This window comes from Daucus carota, chromosome 3, assembly GCF_001625215.2.
Source record: "Daucus carota subsp. sativus chromosome 3, DH1 v3.0, whole genome shotgun sequence".
Lineage (NCBI taxonomy): Eukaryota > Viridiplantae > Streptophyta > Magnoliopsida > Apiales > Apiaceae > Daucus > Daucus carota.
The window spans coordinates 45,000,703-45,017,338 of NC_030383.2; the positions used below are offsets into that span (position 1 = coordinate 45,000,703).

At 36.2% G+C, this 16,636-nt stretch overlaps 1 protein-coding gene across 1 annotated transcript; it reads left to right on the forward strand.

Annotated features, from left to right (window-relative positions):
* The first annotated feature begins 488 nt into the window (after positions 1-488).
* On the forward strand, positions 489-3,243 carry LOC108211877 (triacylglycerol lipase OBL1). The gene is made up of 5 exons (XM_017383586.2): positions 489-943; positions 1,035-1,228; positions 1,842-1,875; positions 1,980-2,614; positions 2,740-3,243. The coding sequence occupies exons 1-5, from the start codon at positions 619-621 to the stop codon at positions 3,040-3,042; spliced, it is 1,491 nt and encodes a 496-aa protein (XP_017239075.1). The 5' UTR covers positions 489-618; the 3' UTR covers positions 3,043-3,243.
* Positions 3,244-16,636: the final 13,393 nt, after the last annotated feature.

The window sequence follows — 16,636 nt, forward strand, 5'->3', positions numbered from 1 at the left end:
TCAATCTTTAGGTAGAAAACTACTCCCTCCCTCCATGCCCCTGAGTTGTATATTTTTGGAGGACGAGAATGCTAGACGCACTTTAATGTTCATGCAAATATATTTTTATAACTAATTTTTAAGATATTTTTTCATGAATTATTCAGAAAAAATTTAAAAATAATAAAATTATACTTTATAGAAGCATTAAAGTTCGTGTCAAGTGGAAAAAAGTATAAAATTGAATGGGACGGAGGGATTACGGGTGTTTGGCCGGGGCTTAAAAGTCCGGCTTCTAGATTTTTAATTAGAAGCACTTATTCCTACCGTTTGTGTAAAAAGTCAAGAAACACTTAAAACAAGTTAAGAATGCTAGCTTTTGTTTCACGGTTCTACTTCTTTCCCAAACACTTTAATCATTTTTTTAATTTAAGTAATAAGCACTTATTTTAAACTCACCCAAACGGCCCAATATCATCGTTACTATATATATACGAGAACCAGGTACTAGCCTTTGCTTAAGTATCATAGTTGAAGGCAAGAAACGTGAATAAATATATAGTAGTACTGTCCGGTATTTGAAGCAATCGGATATAGTATTGAAATTTTCGATCACAGTACAACAGATACTTTGCAAAAATGTGCGACGAGGAGTGTAACAAGGCATTCGCCAGTGATTATTTGCTTTTGGATCCGCAGAAATTTGGAATTTTTGAACTGTATCACATTTTATTTTCATCGGATTTGGAGAAACGCGATTTCATGGAGCGCCATCCGGAAGGAAAAGATTGTAAAGAAGAAAACGAGAAACATAGATGGATTATATTTGCTTCTCTTGTTGCTCAGAAGTTGCTGCTCTGTACTGCCAAACCCATGGCATGGCTGGGCTCTAAGATTGAGTACTGGCTTAATCTTGTCCAGGCGAATCGCAGCCTCTTCGGCCTCATCAAGAATTTTGTACAATGTTAGTCACTATTATTTTTTTTAATTCTCTATTATTTTTTTGTACAATATTAGCTTCTCTGGTTGATGATCAGTTCTCACTACATATACAGGCAACGTGACATATCCAATTGAAGGATCAGCGAGTTTTCTATCATTTACCGGATGTATGGATACACGAGTAGAGTTGGACCAAAGCATTAAGCCTGGAGATTGCAGATATTACGGCGCACTTGCTGTTATGGCCTCAAAGGCTTCCTACGAGAACAAAGCATACCTTGAGAAAACGGTCAAGGATCACTGGAATGTACGTCTAACTTGAACATAAACACACACGCACAAGATTTATATGCATCGCCTAATCGATTAGTGTGAGTTTCTGTCAGACTTAAAGTCGGCTCTTGGTTGAGCTGGCCTAGGCACCAACCTGCATTCTCTGATCTAATTTAGAAAGAAAAGTAATAGTGGACCTTGATTATAAATGCTTTGAAAAAAAATTGCAGGCCTAAGGAGATGAGACGATAAGACAATGTTCACTTCAATTTAGTCCTTGGTCGAATATTAATTATTTTATTCATTTTAGTTTCATACAGCCATCATTCAACATCTATATATGAGTCGTAGTTTAGGTAAATTATTGAACAAACATTTTAGTTGCCTAGCTGTGAAAAATCATGTCCATTCATCATTCACACACTTTATGCTTATTTAATCAAATATCAATCCCTTACACAAGTTTTAATTACTCATGTATATGTGAAGCTGATTACAAGTTGCAAGTATATATCAAGACTTCATATATAAAGCATTGGCATTGCAATATGGCATGCATGCGCATGCAGGCATATATATAAACTTTCTTCTGCTGCCAAACCATATATCAGTATATGTCTTGACTTTTATGTTTATGAAAACTGCAGATGGAACTTTTGGACTCCTTCGATTTCTATAATCGTAAGAATCCATCCTTGTTGTGTATATATATATATCTTTTAAATCCTTAATTTTCACTGATCTGGGAACGAGGATTAACAAATTAACAAACTGATGTTTCTCAGATTATCAAAATAAACGAACCACACAAGCCTTCATGTGTCGGGACAAAAATCCTGATAACGAACTGATTGTGGTGGCGTTTAGAGGAACAGAGACATTTGATGCGGATGCCTGGTCTTCCGACATTGATCTCTCTTGGTACGAACTTCGTTCTGGCACCGAACTTCGTCCTGGAACCGGAAAGGTCCATGGCGGTTTTATGAAAGCTCTAGGGTTACAGAAGAGCAAAGGCTGGCCAGAAAAACTTGACCAAATAGATCCTGAAAAGCCATTGGCCTATTATGTCATCAGGGATAAGCTAAAAGAACTTCTATCAGCCAATGAAAATGCAAAGTTCATAGTGACTGGTCATAGCTTGGGAGGGGCACTCGCCATTCTTTTTCCAGCTATATTAGCTTTCCACGACGAAAGATTATTACTAGAGAGATTACAAGGAATTTACACATTCGGACAACCTAGAGTCGGAGACAAGCTGTTCGGGGATTACATGGAAGGACTATTGGATAGTTATAAGATTCAGTACCTGAGATATGTTTACTGTAATGATATGGTGCCAAGGTTGCCTTATGATGACAAGAGTTTCCTGTTTAAGCACTTTGGGAGATGCCTTTACTTCAATAGTTTCTATAAAGGCCAGGTAACTAAACAATCCCTCCGATAACATTAATTTTTCCTTCTGCAGGTACAAATATATAGTCATATTATGAAGAATTAACGATGGATACTAAGCCTAATTATTCTTTTGTGGTTAATTCAATTAAGGTTGTGGTGGAGGAACCAAACAAGAACTATTTTTCGCCATTGTATGCAGTTCCACAGACGCTGAATGCGATGTGGGAGCTGGTAAGAGGCTTCTACTATGCATACTCCAAGGGGCCAAATTACAAGGAGCCAGGGATTCTTCAGGTATTAAGAATTATAGGACTTGCTATTCCGGGAATACCAGCTCACATGCTCAAAGATTATGTCAATGCTTGTCTCTCCGCGTCATCTGAGCTGTATATGCAACTTGATCTCCACAAAACTAATGGATCATCTCTTGATCAGGATCAATTAAGCAATTGATGATCCATGTAGAAGTTATAATTAACTGTATATTCTATTGGAGTAGTTCCTCCGGGAAACAAACCGTGCTGCGGCTTTAACTGCAATTTTTTTTTTTTTTTTTTTTGTATGCGTGTAATGAGTTCATAAACATGTAATTAAGCCACCAATTAAGTTGTCAGATTTGTCAAATGGAAAAAAAATCAGCTGAATTTCGATTTCCCCTGTTAATTATCAGCCAGAAATTGTTCATGCACACAGTGTGTTTCTTTTTAGCCCCCCCCCCCCCCCTCCTATAATGAGAATTTATTTTTTATATAATTGTAATGTAGGGTCAGGTTCGAGATTATTGTTAGAATTTACAACTCGCTGAGTGCCATTAGATGTGAGTATATTGTATGGTTGAGATTGAAATTACATTTAACTGTGAAGTACTATATGCATTAAATATATACATATTTATGACCATTAACTAATCACTTTAAATAAAATGACTTACTTACCATAACTAGTTTTAGTTATAATTTTAATTATTATATATTGCTGCAGTATACTCTATTTTGTGAATAAATTATTTCCTATGTGTTTTTAATTATATAATACTATTATTGAGGAACATATAAATTACAATATACCAATATATTCAATATATCATTTTTTATATATTTTAAATATATAAGAAATATATCTTTTTATGACATATATTCATTAAAATGAAAAAAAATACTATTGCAGTATGCCATAAATTATACTCTTACACTATTGTCGAACTAATACAAAAATAACATAACTATGGTATATACCATTGCAGTATATGTAAGTAATAGATAAAATAATATAATCAATTCAGAAATACGATATAAGCGAAAATGAAATTATTAGTGAATTGATTATTTTATCTGTAATTTAAATATACTGCAATGGTATACTATAGCATATTTATGAATTGAGTTGATTATTTTATCTATTACTTAGATATACTGCAATGGTATACTATAATTATATCATGTGTGATATATTTCCTGAAATAGTGAGATATGATATATAATTTATTACCTAATATAATGTAAAACATAATGTGTGCTTTAATAAGCGAAGATATTAAATGATTTAATATAAATGCCCTTTAGATCATAGTCATAGATTTTGAATAAATCTGACGGATGTCTACGGTCCTAAGTTCTAATACTAGTATAGGTTCTGATTTGAATCTCACCCTTGTAATTATTATGAAAATCGTAATAAATACAAGTTAAATCATGTGCTTGAGTGTTGCATATATAAGGTTTATTATTCCATATAAAGTGCATACTAGGGATTTAGATGAGTGAAATTTCATGATTCATGACTTCAAAGTTTAGGGAATTTACATTTTTCTGGTTAATGTTAACCAAACAATTTCACCAATTGCAACTTTCTGAAAATTTCAATGTCCTACGTATTTGAATGTTAACCAAACCATTAGTTAACCAAACCATTACTTGTTTGTTGTGTTTCAATAATTATATCTTTCTATTGAATTATTGTGAAGTTTTTATCCAAAATATCCAGCACGCCTCAAGTATCCCGTACGCTCACTCCAAAACATTACTGTTAAATGTTACTCCCTCCGTTTCAATTTAGATGTCCACTTTTAAAAAAATAATTTGTTTCAAATTAGTTGTCCACTTCAATTTTCAATGTAATATTTCCAAAATTATTTCTACTCCACATATCTCTTATTTATATTTCCTAGATCAACCTCATACCACATGTTATGATCATTTAGTGCCATTGATTTGTAAACAACTGCTTTTCTTAAACTGTTTAATTTTTTTAAAATAGACATGTAATTTGAAACGGAGGTAGTACAAATAAGTTAGAACTTAAGTTAGAATTAAATATTTTTAGTTCAAACATTCGGATTATACTTGATCTCTGAACAAACAGCAGAGTAGAGTCTATTTCGGATTTTCAGAAACCTATCTATAGACTATATTGGGCTTAAAGATTCCCTCTTTAGAGTTCAAACATATCAGTAAACAAGAAGCTGTTTATGATATAAAGCCGCCACCAACTTGCTAAATTTCTTTCCTTCTTTCTTACATTTATGATTCATATGGCTAACTTGACTCTCGGCGACTTCCTGCTCTTGTTTTCTATGATATTATTCCTAACCCACATGCATACCAACTGATTACCAAGAAAATATAATTTCAAGTGGTGGACTTGGAAAATTATAAATTACAAGTTACTCATGTGTTGTAGGAATGTCATTATCGTTCTAGTATTAGTGGACAACCAGCAACTTCGATTGATTTTTTATTTGTGCGTACGTTGAAATTTAAACATTTACTAAACATATGTTGTTCGCATTTGTAAAAGTAGAAACGTGAGAAACTCCTAATTTGACGGGACAAAGATTATAGAAAGAGTCATCGATATATTAAAGATCATATCAACACCCTAGGACAAACGGAATTAAAGCATCAAAAACCTTTTTTTAATGAATAATATTGTTGTTTTTCGCTACACTTGATTAAACAACCAAGATATATTGTGTGAACTCTTTTACCTGGTAATTATGAGTGATAGAATCCTTTACGGTACATTTCACACAAAGTAAAATCTGGGTATCTAAATTCCATAGATAACTTGACCCATGCATTCATCTCTGTCTTCACATAAAAAGATAAAATATTACATAAAAGGTTGCAAAAAATTATTGCACATATTGTGCCTGTTTGACTAACAAAGGCGAGACTTATTTTTATAAAAACAGTTTCTACTTTTTTTAACTTGTTTGTGTAAAAAACGCTTTAGCGAGAGAGAAGTCGGAAGTCGAAAAAAATTAGTTTTTTTCTTACAACTTTTGCTCTTTCATTTATCTTCTTTTATGGTAACATTCCATTTGTTTGAATTACCAAACATCATGTATAAAATTATCTAAATAGCTAAATAAATTATAAATCTAAGTTATATAAAGTGATAGCTTAAAATTTTTTAAGCTAATTATCACTTCTAACCCATTCTTTACTTAAAATAATAAATAGGTTATTTAAATTTATCTAAATAAGGCCAGTTAAACATGAGAGACAAGAACTCATCACTAAAAATATACAAAGATCAGTGTTGTCAAAAACGAAAATCAAAATTAATTAGTGGAGTCACTATTTAGCTATTGATCGAATAACCGAGATTTAATATCAAATCCACTTATTTTCCCATGAAATAGAATCTAAAATTATTTCCTTCAGATTGTAATATATGTGTTGGACCCCGAGTATATCGTTGCCTTATTGGTTACGTCTTATATCTTATCATTACTCAACCAGACATTTCTTTTTGGGTGCATTATTTAAGCCAATTCATACAACATGTGTCCCTAGATACTTAAAAGCTCTATCAACTGCGGTATACTCTTTTCCTTTAAAAACTCTCTATCTCTCGAAAATTTTACCAACTTGGACTGGGCATGTTGTCCTATTGTACATCATTCAACTACAGGGGTACTTTTTACCATGCTAGGAGATAGTCTTGTTTCTTGGAAGTCAAAAAATAACCAATCGTTCCTCGCTCCTCTGTTGAAGTCGAATATCGAGCCATAGAAAATCTTGCATCCGTACTTCAATGACTTCTATACGTTCTCTCATCTTGGCATACTTCCCGCTCAGGCCATTTCATTTTATTACGACAACCAAGCTGCCATCCACATTTCCCAGAATTCAGTATCTCATGAAAAAACAAAAATATTAGACTTGATTGTTACAAGTTGGATGTGCATAGCTTGTCCTGTCTAACTTGAGAAGGGTATTAATACAATGTGTGAGAACAACATTAATCCTAATAAACTGTAACATTACAAAATTTTAATTATATAAATGTATGTATGTATGTGTATATATATACACATATATAGATCGTAGACTCATATGTAAGCTTGTAAATCTAAGTAGACTTTTCCGTTAAACCTACTTAATTATCTTGTAAACTTCCTGTATAAACAGGTTGTAACAACAAAATGAATACATCATGTTCCATAAAAAAATATTTTATAATTTCTTACATTAAAGTGAGAATTTGTAAATATATTTGCACATTATCTCTTTTGACAGATCTTATTTAGTATTTTATAGATATTCGTAAGGTATATGAATTCTTCAAAGTTATAAGTGAGTACGACAATTCTGGGGGTACTTTACTAAATCTACATTGTTGTTATACAGTACTTTATCACGTACGACTGCTATTATTTTTATTGATCAACTTTAGTTTTACAAGATATCAAGGTACGATGCCTTCAATAAATTTGAACGATAAGTCGATAAAAGAGAAAGAGGACAACGAAACAGGCCATATTATAAAAGTTTATACTGTTTTCGACTCGCATAGACTTATCGCGACTTTGAACCCTAGTTTGATTAGTCGTGGCGAAGGGTAGGGGTGAACATAAACCCGTTCAACCCGCTAACCCAACCCAAACCAACCCTTTTTTAGGCCGATTAACCCGACCCGTTCAAAACCGAAAAATAAATGGGTTAATTTTTAAAAAACCCGATAAAGTTGGGTTGGGTCAGGGTTTTAAAGATTTTAACCCTAACTAACCCAACCCAACCCGATTATATGTGTGTAATATTTACATACCTATCTTACATTTTTGAATTTATCCCGATCAATCTTTAACCTAAATTTGATTTATCTAGGGTGTGTAGATACATTTACAATAATAATATGAATAATTTTAAGTATCTCGATAATTATAAAATGTAAATGATGACTTTTGGAATTTGAACATGGTTAATTGATGTGCTCGAAAAGAGATCTTAAAAATAATCGCAAGCGCACGATCACCGTTTTAATATTTATGATTCGATCCACAGAGATTAAAATTATTTTCGTAACCTAAATTTTTAACCTAGGCGAATTAGAACAAATTTGTTGTGAGAATGAGAACCTTTTAAGTTGACTAATTAATAATAAAACAAATTTTAAAAAGGAATTTGCTAACTAAATTAGGTCATCTAATTAGACTAGGAGGTCGAGGTTAAATTCTCCGAATGACAGATTTAATAAAAAATTAAGTAATCAATCCTGCGAGAGTTTAATGGAACCTAATCTATACCAAAAATAACAAGACAAACTAAAACCAAACAAAAAGAATCAAAAAGAGATTACTGTTAAACCAAACGAAAGTCCAGAGCAAAAGAAAATAGAACAGAACATGACTCCTGCCAATTTCACAGACCATGACTCGTAGCCAAAAACAAACCAAAACAAAACCTGCTTCACACAAATCATTCTTAAACAACCAAACAAAAACAACCGAACTAAAACAATTCAGACTAAACAAGACCTATATTAACCCAACAACTTGACACACAGCAGCGACCATAACTCAAACTAAAAAAAAAAAACAGGGGAAACTCGGGCTTAGAACTCAGTTTACACAAACAGTGAACTACAGAGGCTACACTCGGCGGAATCGAACCCACACACTCGACTCAGTGATTCAAACCTAGGACTCAATTCAGTTTAAACAAACAACACAATCAAACGCAACTCGCATACACCTGGTCATACAAAGTCGAACTAAAACCCAGTAAAGAAAAACGAAAAGCATACGACTCAGCACTTAGTACCAGACTTGCGAACTCGGTGAAACAGAACTACACCCAGGAATCAACAAAGACAACTCAATACAAAACTACTGGACTCGGGACTAAACTCGGATTAAACTCAAAAGCAAAATACAAGAAACAACTATCAGAGTTACTCAGCATAAAACCCAGGCTCGGCATTGAAAATCCTAGACTCAGCAAGAATATAAAACCACTCGGAAAACAGAACACAACAAGAAATCAACTCGGTGAACTCGGAAAAAGAGAAAGCGACTCAGACGCAACTCGGTTTTAAAACAAAAGACAGAACAGAAAAAGGGTTTTGTAAATAAAACTAAAACAGGGGAAGTGATTTAGTAGTTAAAACAGAGCATAACAATATAATATCGAAAACAGAGTGAATAAATGGGCTGCTAAACGAGGGTTTTAATACTGATTTTTTAACAAAAACTACTCGGCAAGTTAATTAATAAAACCAAAAGCAGAATAATTTGGGGTTTTAAATCTAAACCCTAACACAAATTAATTTTGTGCTAGAATTTAATGACTATTTCAAAAGATCACAAATCTACACTAATACCAAGATCAATGATTCTTCATTTCCCAAAAGCTTAAAAGCATGTGGTGGTACTTAGAAAAATCATTCTACTTGGAGAACATAAATTAAAAAGACGATACAAGATTAAACTAAAAGAGATTTGCATAGAAATTAAAAAGTGTATACAAGCTTGGAAAGGAACTTGGGGCTAGCAAAATGTAAATCTAACTATAGAAATGACTAGGTAGAAAAGGAGAGTAGGTGGCTAGGTTTACTAGGTTGCTAGGTTGATAGGTTGGTGATTACAAGTAAAGAGAAGGGGGGTATTTATAACTAAAGAATTAGGGTTTAGGGGTAGGGTGGCTCAATCTTGACCATCCATGTGCCTTGTGTGTTGGGAAGATTGTGGCCCTCCATGTGTCCCTTACTTCCCAATTCCTTTTTTTTCTTCTTTTCTTTTCCCTTTTCTTCTTTTTCTTGCATTTTCTCTTCTTTCTTTATTTATCTACAATTTCCTGAAATAAATAAATAAGCGATTAATACTACGAAAATAAACAAAAAATAGGCACTTAAATATGCAAAAATATGGACTAATCAAACTTCCCCATACCTATCTTTTGCTCGTCCTCGAGTAAAAATCAAAAGAAAAGAAAATAAACTAAGAAAACTAGATGCGATTCCTAGGCTCCTTTTCGTAGGCGTGACGGGTGATTTTAGGTTCACCAACCCGTTAAACTCGTAGACGATCTCTACAAGAGGAGTTTTGTCTCCTAAGGGTTTACAGAAGATATACCCATAAAATCTTCGAGACATTCTAGCAAGTGTCTACTCGACTCTACTCTAATTTCGCCGGTGTTAACAAAAAGCGTTTTTTAGGAAAATACGACTCAAAGACTCTTTTACTAATAATCAAGATCGAGTTGCCTCTAATCTACTTGAATCGACACAAAAATTTACTAGAAATCCAAGGAGTGTAAGTAATTTAAGGCCTTTGATGGATCCTAATCGTCTAATAACATTTTCTCTTTTTCAACCAATTTTGAACTGACCCAATCTCTATCGAAACAAATATCTAGCCAAACTTCACAAACTCTTATTCCCTTTTTTTTTTTTTTTTTTGCATTGACTTTATTTTGTCCGTTTTCTTAGGCAAACAATGTTACCCATGTAGCGAGCTTTAGGTCAGTGACTCCCAAACCAAACGGTCTTAGGGCACTAGGTTTTGAAATCCCCCGACGGACTTAATAACTCGAGTAACAAAGGCCACAAAACGAGACTAGCCAATCTACTTTTGCCCATTTATCTAAAGATTTTATCTATAAAGAACAATGGGTATTGAAGTAGTTTATTCCTCTCTTCTTCTTCTTTTTTTTTTTTCTATCTCTTTTTTTTTCTTTCTTTTTTATTCGCAAAGGTTCGATTCGACATTGTTTCAACATGTGGGTTCTCTCTCAGGTATCGAATAATATCACTAGACAATCTCTCCATCAAAGGTCTTGTGCAAATGTGTGTGCCATCTTGGAATTTAAAGTACAAATCGGTCGATACAAGTTTCAAAAAGACAACATTACTCAACTACGTTCAAATTATCTAAAAGACACTACATATATATACTTTTCGAAAACATGCTAAACACCAACTACTCCTAAAGTTCGAGTGAGGGAAAGACAACTTAGCTAAAACATCTCTATTTTTGGATTTTCTAATTTTTCATTTTTTAGGGATTTTTCATTTTTTTAAGAATTACACTAAAGCCCTCCCCATACCTAAATCATGCATTGTCCTCAATGTATGCAAAAGAGAATTGAAATGAGAGAGTAAAGAGGAAAAATACCTGAATAGGAGATGAAGGGGATTTTTACTAACTACTGAAGCAACTTACATGATCAAGGTTCGATGAGGTGGATGACCTCTTCCTCCGAATCAACAGGCAATTCTAAAAATGGTTTAAGACGTTGACCATTAACTTTGAAAACATTACCATTTTTAGGATCCTGAATTTCAATAGCACCATGAGGAAACACAACTTGAACAATGTAAGGACCGTCCCATCTAGAACGCAACTTGCCGGGAAACAAATGAAGCCTAGAATTGTAGAGAAGAACTTTTTGGCCGGGAGAAAAGGATTTTCTCAAAATGGTTTTATCATGGAAGGCCTTGGTTCTCTCTTTGTAAATTTTAGCGTTTTCGTAGGCATCATTTCTAAGCTCGTCCAACTCGGTCAATTGTAACTTCCGCTGACTACCGGCGGTGGGTAAGTCGAAGTTCAATTCTCTAATGGCCCACATGGCCCTATGCTCTAACTCAACCGGCAAATGGCAAGCTTTACCATACACGAGTCTATAAGGAGACATTCCTAAGACGGTCTTAAAGGCGGTCCGATAGGCCCATAAGGCATCTATCAACTTGGTGGACCAATCCTTCCTACTCGAGTTGACCGTCTTTTCTAAGATTTGCTTAATTTGCCGGTTCGAAACCTCTACCTGGCCACTAGTTTGATGATGATAAGGGGTAGCAAGCCTATGAGTGATGGAGTACTTCTTAAGAAGTGACTCGAATTGACGGTTTTTAAAATGCGTCCCTTGGTCACTAATGATAGCCCTAGGTGTTCCAAATCGAGAAAAGATATTCTCTTTAAGGAATCGAAGGACAACTTTGTTGTCATTGGACCGGGTCGGGATGGCTTCTACCCATTTGGAAACGTAATCTACCGCTAGAAGGATGTAAAGGTGGCCAAACGAACTAGGAAATGGACACATGAAGTCTATGCCCCACACATCAAAAAGCTCTATAACAAGGATTGGGCTCATAGGCATCATGTTTCTCCTAGTGATTCTTCCTAAATGTTGACACCTACTACATGCGGAACAATACTCGGCGGCATCCTTAAACAAACTAGGCCAATAAAAACCGCATTGGAGGATTTTAGCGGCGGTCTTCTTCGCACTAAAATGTCCTCCACATGCTTGATCGTGACAAAATGAGAGGATGCTATGAAACTCACTATTTGGGACACACCTCCTAATGATTTGGTCGGGACAATGCTTAAAGAGATACGGGTCGTCCCAAAAGAAATGTTTCACTTGAGAAAAGAACTTGGCTTTATCATTCTTGGACCAATTCGAGGGAATGTCACCGGTTGCTAGGTAATTGACTATGTCGGCGAACCATGGGAGAGTGGAAATCGAGAGAAGGTGTTCGTCGGGAAATGACTCGCTTAAGGGCAAGTCGTTAGTGGATTCAACCACTAATCGAGAGAGGTGATCGGCAACGACATTCTCACAACCTTTCTTATCCCTAATCTCTAAGTCAAACTCTTGGAGCAACAACACCCATCTAATCAATCGGGCTTTTGAGTCTTTTTTAGAGAAAAGGTACTTAAGAGCGGCATGGTCCGTGTAAACAATGATTTTGGATCCGATAAGATAAGAGCGAAATTTTTCTAAGGCAAAGACTACGGCTAGAAGCTCCTTCTCGGTGGTAGAGTAATTGAGTTGGGCATCGTTTAAAGTCTTACTAGCGTAGTAAATGACATGAGGCCTCTTATCTATTCGTTGTCCTAAAACCGCTCCTATCGCATAATCGGATGCGTCACACATAAGCTCAAAAGGTTGACTCCAATCGGGAGACTTCATGATCGGGGCCGAAGTTAATTCTCTCTTAAGGTCTTCGAAGGAATGAATACACTCGCTTGTGAATTCGAATTTGACATCCTTAGCTAGAAGGTTGGTCAAAGGTCGGGCCTTTTTGCTAAAATCCTGGATGAATCTACGATAAAATCCTGCATGTCCAAGGAAAGAACGAATTTCCTTAACGGACTTGGGAGGTGGAAGATTAGCAATTAGGTCAACCTTTGCCTTGTCTACTTCGATCCCTTTTTCAGAAATTTTGTGTCCTAGAACGATTCCCTCCTTAACCATGAAATGACATTTCTCCCAATTTAACACTAGATCCGTTTCCTCACATCTTTTCAAAACTAAGTCTAGATTATTAAGGCATTGGTGAAAAGATGGTCCAAAGATGGAAAAGTCGTCTATGAAGACTTCTAGAAAGTCACCTATCATTTCTGAGAAGATGCTAGTCATGCACCTTTGGAACGTGGACGGGCCCGTGGTTAGGCCGAAAGCTAAGCGTCTATAAGCGAAGGTTCCAAAAGGGCAAGTGAAGGTGGTCTTTTCTTGGTCCTCGGGTGCGATTGGGATTTGAAAATATCCCGAGTAACCGTCTAAAAAGCAATAGAAAGCATGACCCGCTAACCTCTCTAGCATTTGATCGATGAAAGGCAAAGGAAAATGATCTTTCCTAGTGACGGCATTGAGCTTCCTAAAGTCTATACACATTCTCCAACCGGATTGGACACGGGTTGGAACTTGCTCATTGTTCTCATTCGTCACTAAAGTGATGCCCGATTTCTTAGGCACTACATGGACGGGGCTCACCCACTTGCTATCGGAGATGGGATAAATGATCCCATTGTCTAAGCACTTAAGAATTTCTTTCTTAACTACCTCCATCAGGGGAGGATTCAACCTCCTTTGAGGTTCTCTCACCGGCTTTGCATCTTCTACCAAATGAATCCTATGTTGGACAATCGCCGGGCTAATTCCTTTAATGTCCGAAATGCTCCACCCTATGGCTCCCTTATGCTTTCTAAGGATTCCTAAAAGTTCTTCCTCTTGTGACGTAGTCAAATTAGAGGCAATGATAACGGGATAAGACTCGTTAGGGCCTAGAAAAGCATACTTAAGAGTGTCGGGAAGAGGTTTGAGTTCTACTTCCGGCGGGTGTGACTCAACGGTTTTCTTAGGTAAAGGCAAATGCTCGGGTTCAACATCACGCTCTTGACTTGTTGTAGGAATGGTGGATTCTAACATTTGGTTGACCTCATGTGTGTAGTCGGAAACATCCCAATCCTCTCCAAAATGTTTTAAGCAAAATTCAAGGGCATCTTTAGGATTCATGAGATCTTGATCAACTATTTCATCAATTAGATTAACGTCCAAAGGTTGATCATAGAAATCATCGGATTGTTTCCCTACATGAAATATGTTGAGGTCGATTGTCATGTTGCCAAATGTTAGCTTCATTAATCCATTTCTACAATTAATCAACGCGTTGGATGTAGCTAAAAAGGGTCGTCCTAGGATGATGGGAATTTGATTCTTTGGGTTCCTAACCGGCTCAGTCTCTAGGACGACAAAATCTACGGGAAACACGAAATCACCTACTTTAATTAGCACATCTTCGATCATTCCCTTAGGCATTTTCACGGATCGATCGGCTAATTGAAGTGTGACATTTGTTTGTCGGAGCTCCCCTAAACCTAAGGCTTGGTAGACAGAATATGGAAGCAGATTAACACTAGCCCCTAAATCAAGTAACGCCTTATCCACAAAAGTTTCTCCTATGACACATGAAATTGTAGGACAACCGGGGTCCTTGTATTTCACGGGAATTTGGTTTGAGAGAATCGAAGTAATGTGAGACGTAAGGAAAGCTTTCTTAGGAACATGGTTAGTTCTCTTATGGGTACATAACTCCTTAAGACACTTAGCATATGAGGGAATTTGTTGAATAGCATCTAAAAGGGGTATGTTGACCTTGACTTGCTTAAAAACTTCCAAAATCTTCTCCATTTGGGCCGATTGCTTAGGTGAAATAAGTCTTTGTGGGTAAGGGACTCTTGGTTTATAGACTACTTCACTTTGCAACTCGGGTTCCGGGTTTGGGTCACTCGACTCCTCACGGGCTTTTGAACTCTCGGGTTGGTCATGATTAATGGTAGTGAAGGGTGGACTTGGATTAGAAGTCGAATCCCCTTTCTTACCAAGGTTCTCACCAACGCGGGTTTCAACTTGTTTACCCGACCTAAGAGAAATGACCGAATGCACATTATCCGGGGGTCTTTGATTAAGTGGAAATTTTGGGTTCGGCTCTGGTTGACTAGGGAACTTATTCTTTTCTCGCTCACACAACGTGCTTGCTAATTGACTCAATTGGGACTCTAACTTAGAGACGACTTGCACATTAGAATGCAAAAGTTGCCTATCTTGAGTTAAAGTTTGCATGAAAGTTTGTTGGGATTGGGTCAAGTTAGTTTGCGATTTCACTAAGGCCTCTATGCTCTTTTCTAAGGAATTGAGTCTCTTATCCGAATCATTAAAACCGGGAGGATTCAACGGAGCTTGACTCGGGTTTTGATAATTCGGAAAAGAATTGGGATTGGGCCTAGGGAAATTAGGTTGTGGGGCTTGAAAATTTTGCCCTTGGTTCCATGAGAAATTCGGGTGATTCTTCCACCCGGGGTTGTAAGTCGGTGCAAAAGGATCATTTCTACGCTTAGGTTGAAACATCGCGTTCACTTGCTCAAAATCATGAGATTGTTGAATCTCGGGATGGGAAGCATTATAGTTCGGGAACATAGGCATGGATGAGGGGCCACTATGAGACTCCAAAGCTTCGAGTCTCTTAGTAAGGGTTGCTAATTTGGCATCGGTTGCCACATTGTTTCCTATCGAGTGCAAACCCCTAGAGCTAGACGCCTCGATCGACTTTTTAGGTTCCCTAGTAGACTCCCATAACATTGTTTTTTCGGCTAAGTCCTCGAAAAATTCCCACCCTTGGTCCTCATCTTTCTCCATGAATTTGCCTTGGCACATAGACTCTAACAAAGCGGTTGTTTGACTAATTAAGGCCTCGTACACAATCTTACAAAGTCTCCATTTCTCTATTCCATGGTGGGGGCATTGTGATAAAAGATTTTTAAAACGATCAAAGAATTTCCAAAAAGACTCATTTTCCCTTTGATGGAATTGATTTATTTCATTTGTAATTCGAGTCGTTTTGTGGTTTGGAAAATACTTTTTAAGAAACATTACCACAAACCCCTCCCAAGTGGAAATAGAATTGACGGGTAGACTATACAACCATTTTTTAGCATTTTCTTTCAAAGCAAAGTTGATTAGTCTAAGCCGAATGGAGTCTTCGCTCAATTGTTGGAGTTTTTGCAAACCGCAAACCTCCTCAAATTCCTGAATAAAGAGATATGGATCCTCACCATCACTCCCTAAAAATTTAGGCAACATGCTAATGTGATGTGCCTTAATCTCGAAATTATTCCCATTAACGGGAGGAAGAGTGATGCACGATGGTTGAGCGGAACGAGAAGGGTAACAACGGTCTTTAAGAGACAACGCCATTTTAACTATCGGTTCGCTAGCTTCTATGGGTTCGGAGTCTGAAGAGGACGAAGAAGGAATTTCGATGATCGGTCTAACTAATCTAGACGATTCGCTCCTAACCCAAGTAGTTCGCATAAACTAGATAGTAAACACGTAGCAAATAAGTGCGAAGAAATAAAACAAACAAAAGAAAGGGTGTAAAAGTGAAAGAAAAACTTAATTCTAAGGTTCCCTAATAAAAATGAACTAGACCTTGCTCCTAACGTTAAGGACTACCAAAAACTCGATAAATCCAAAAT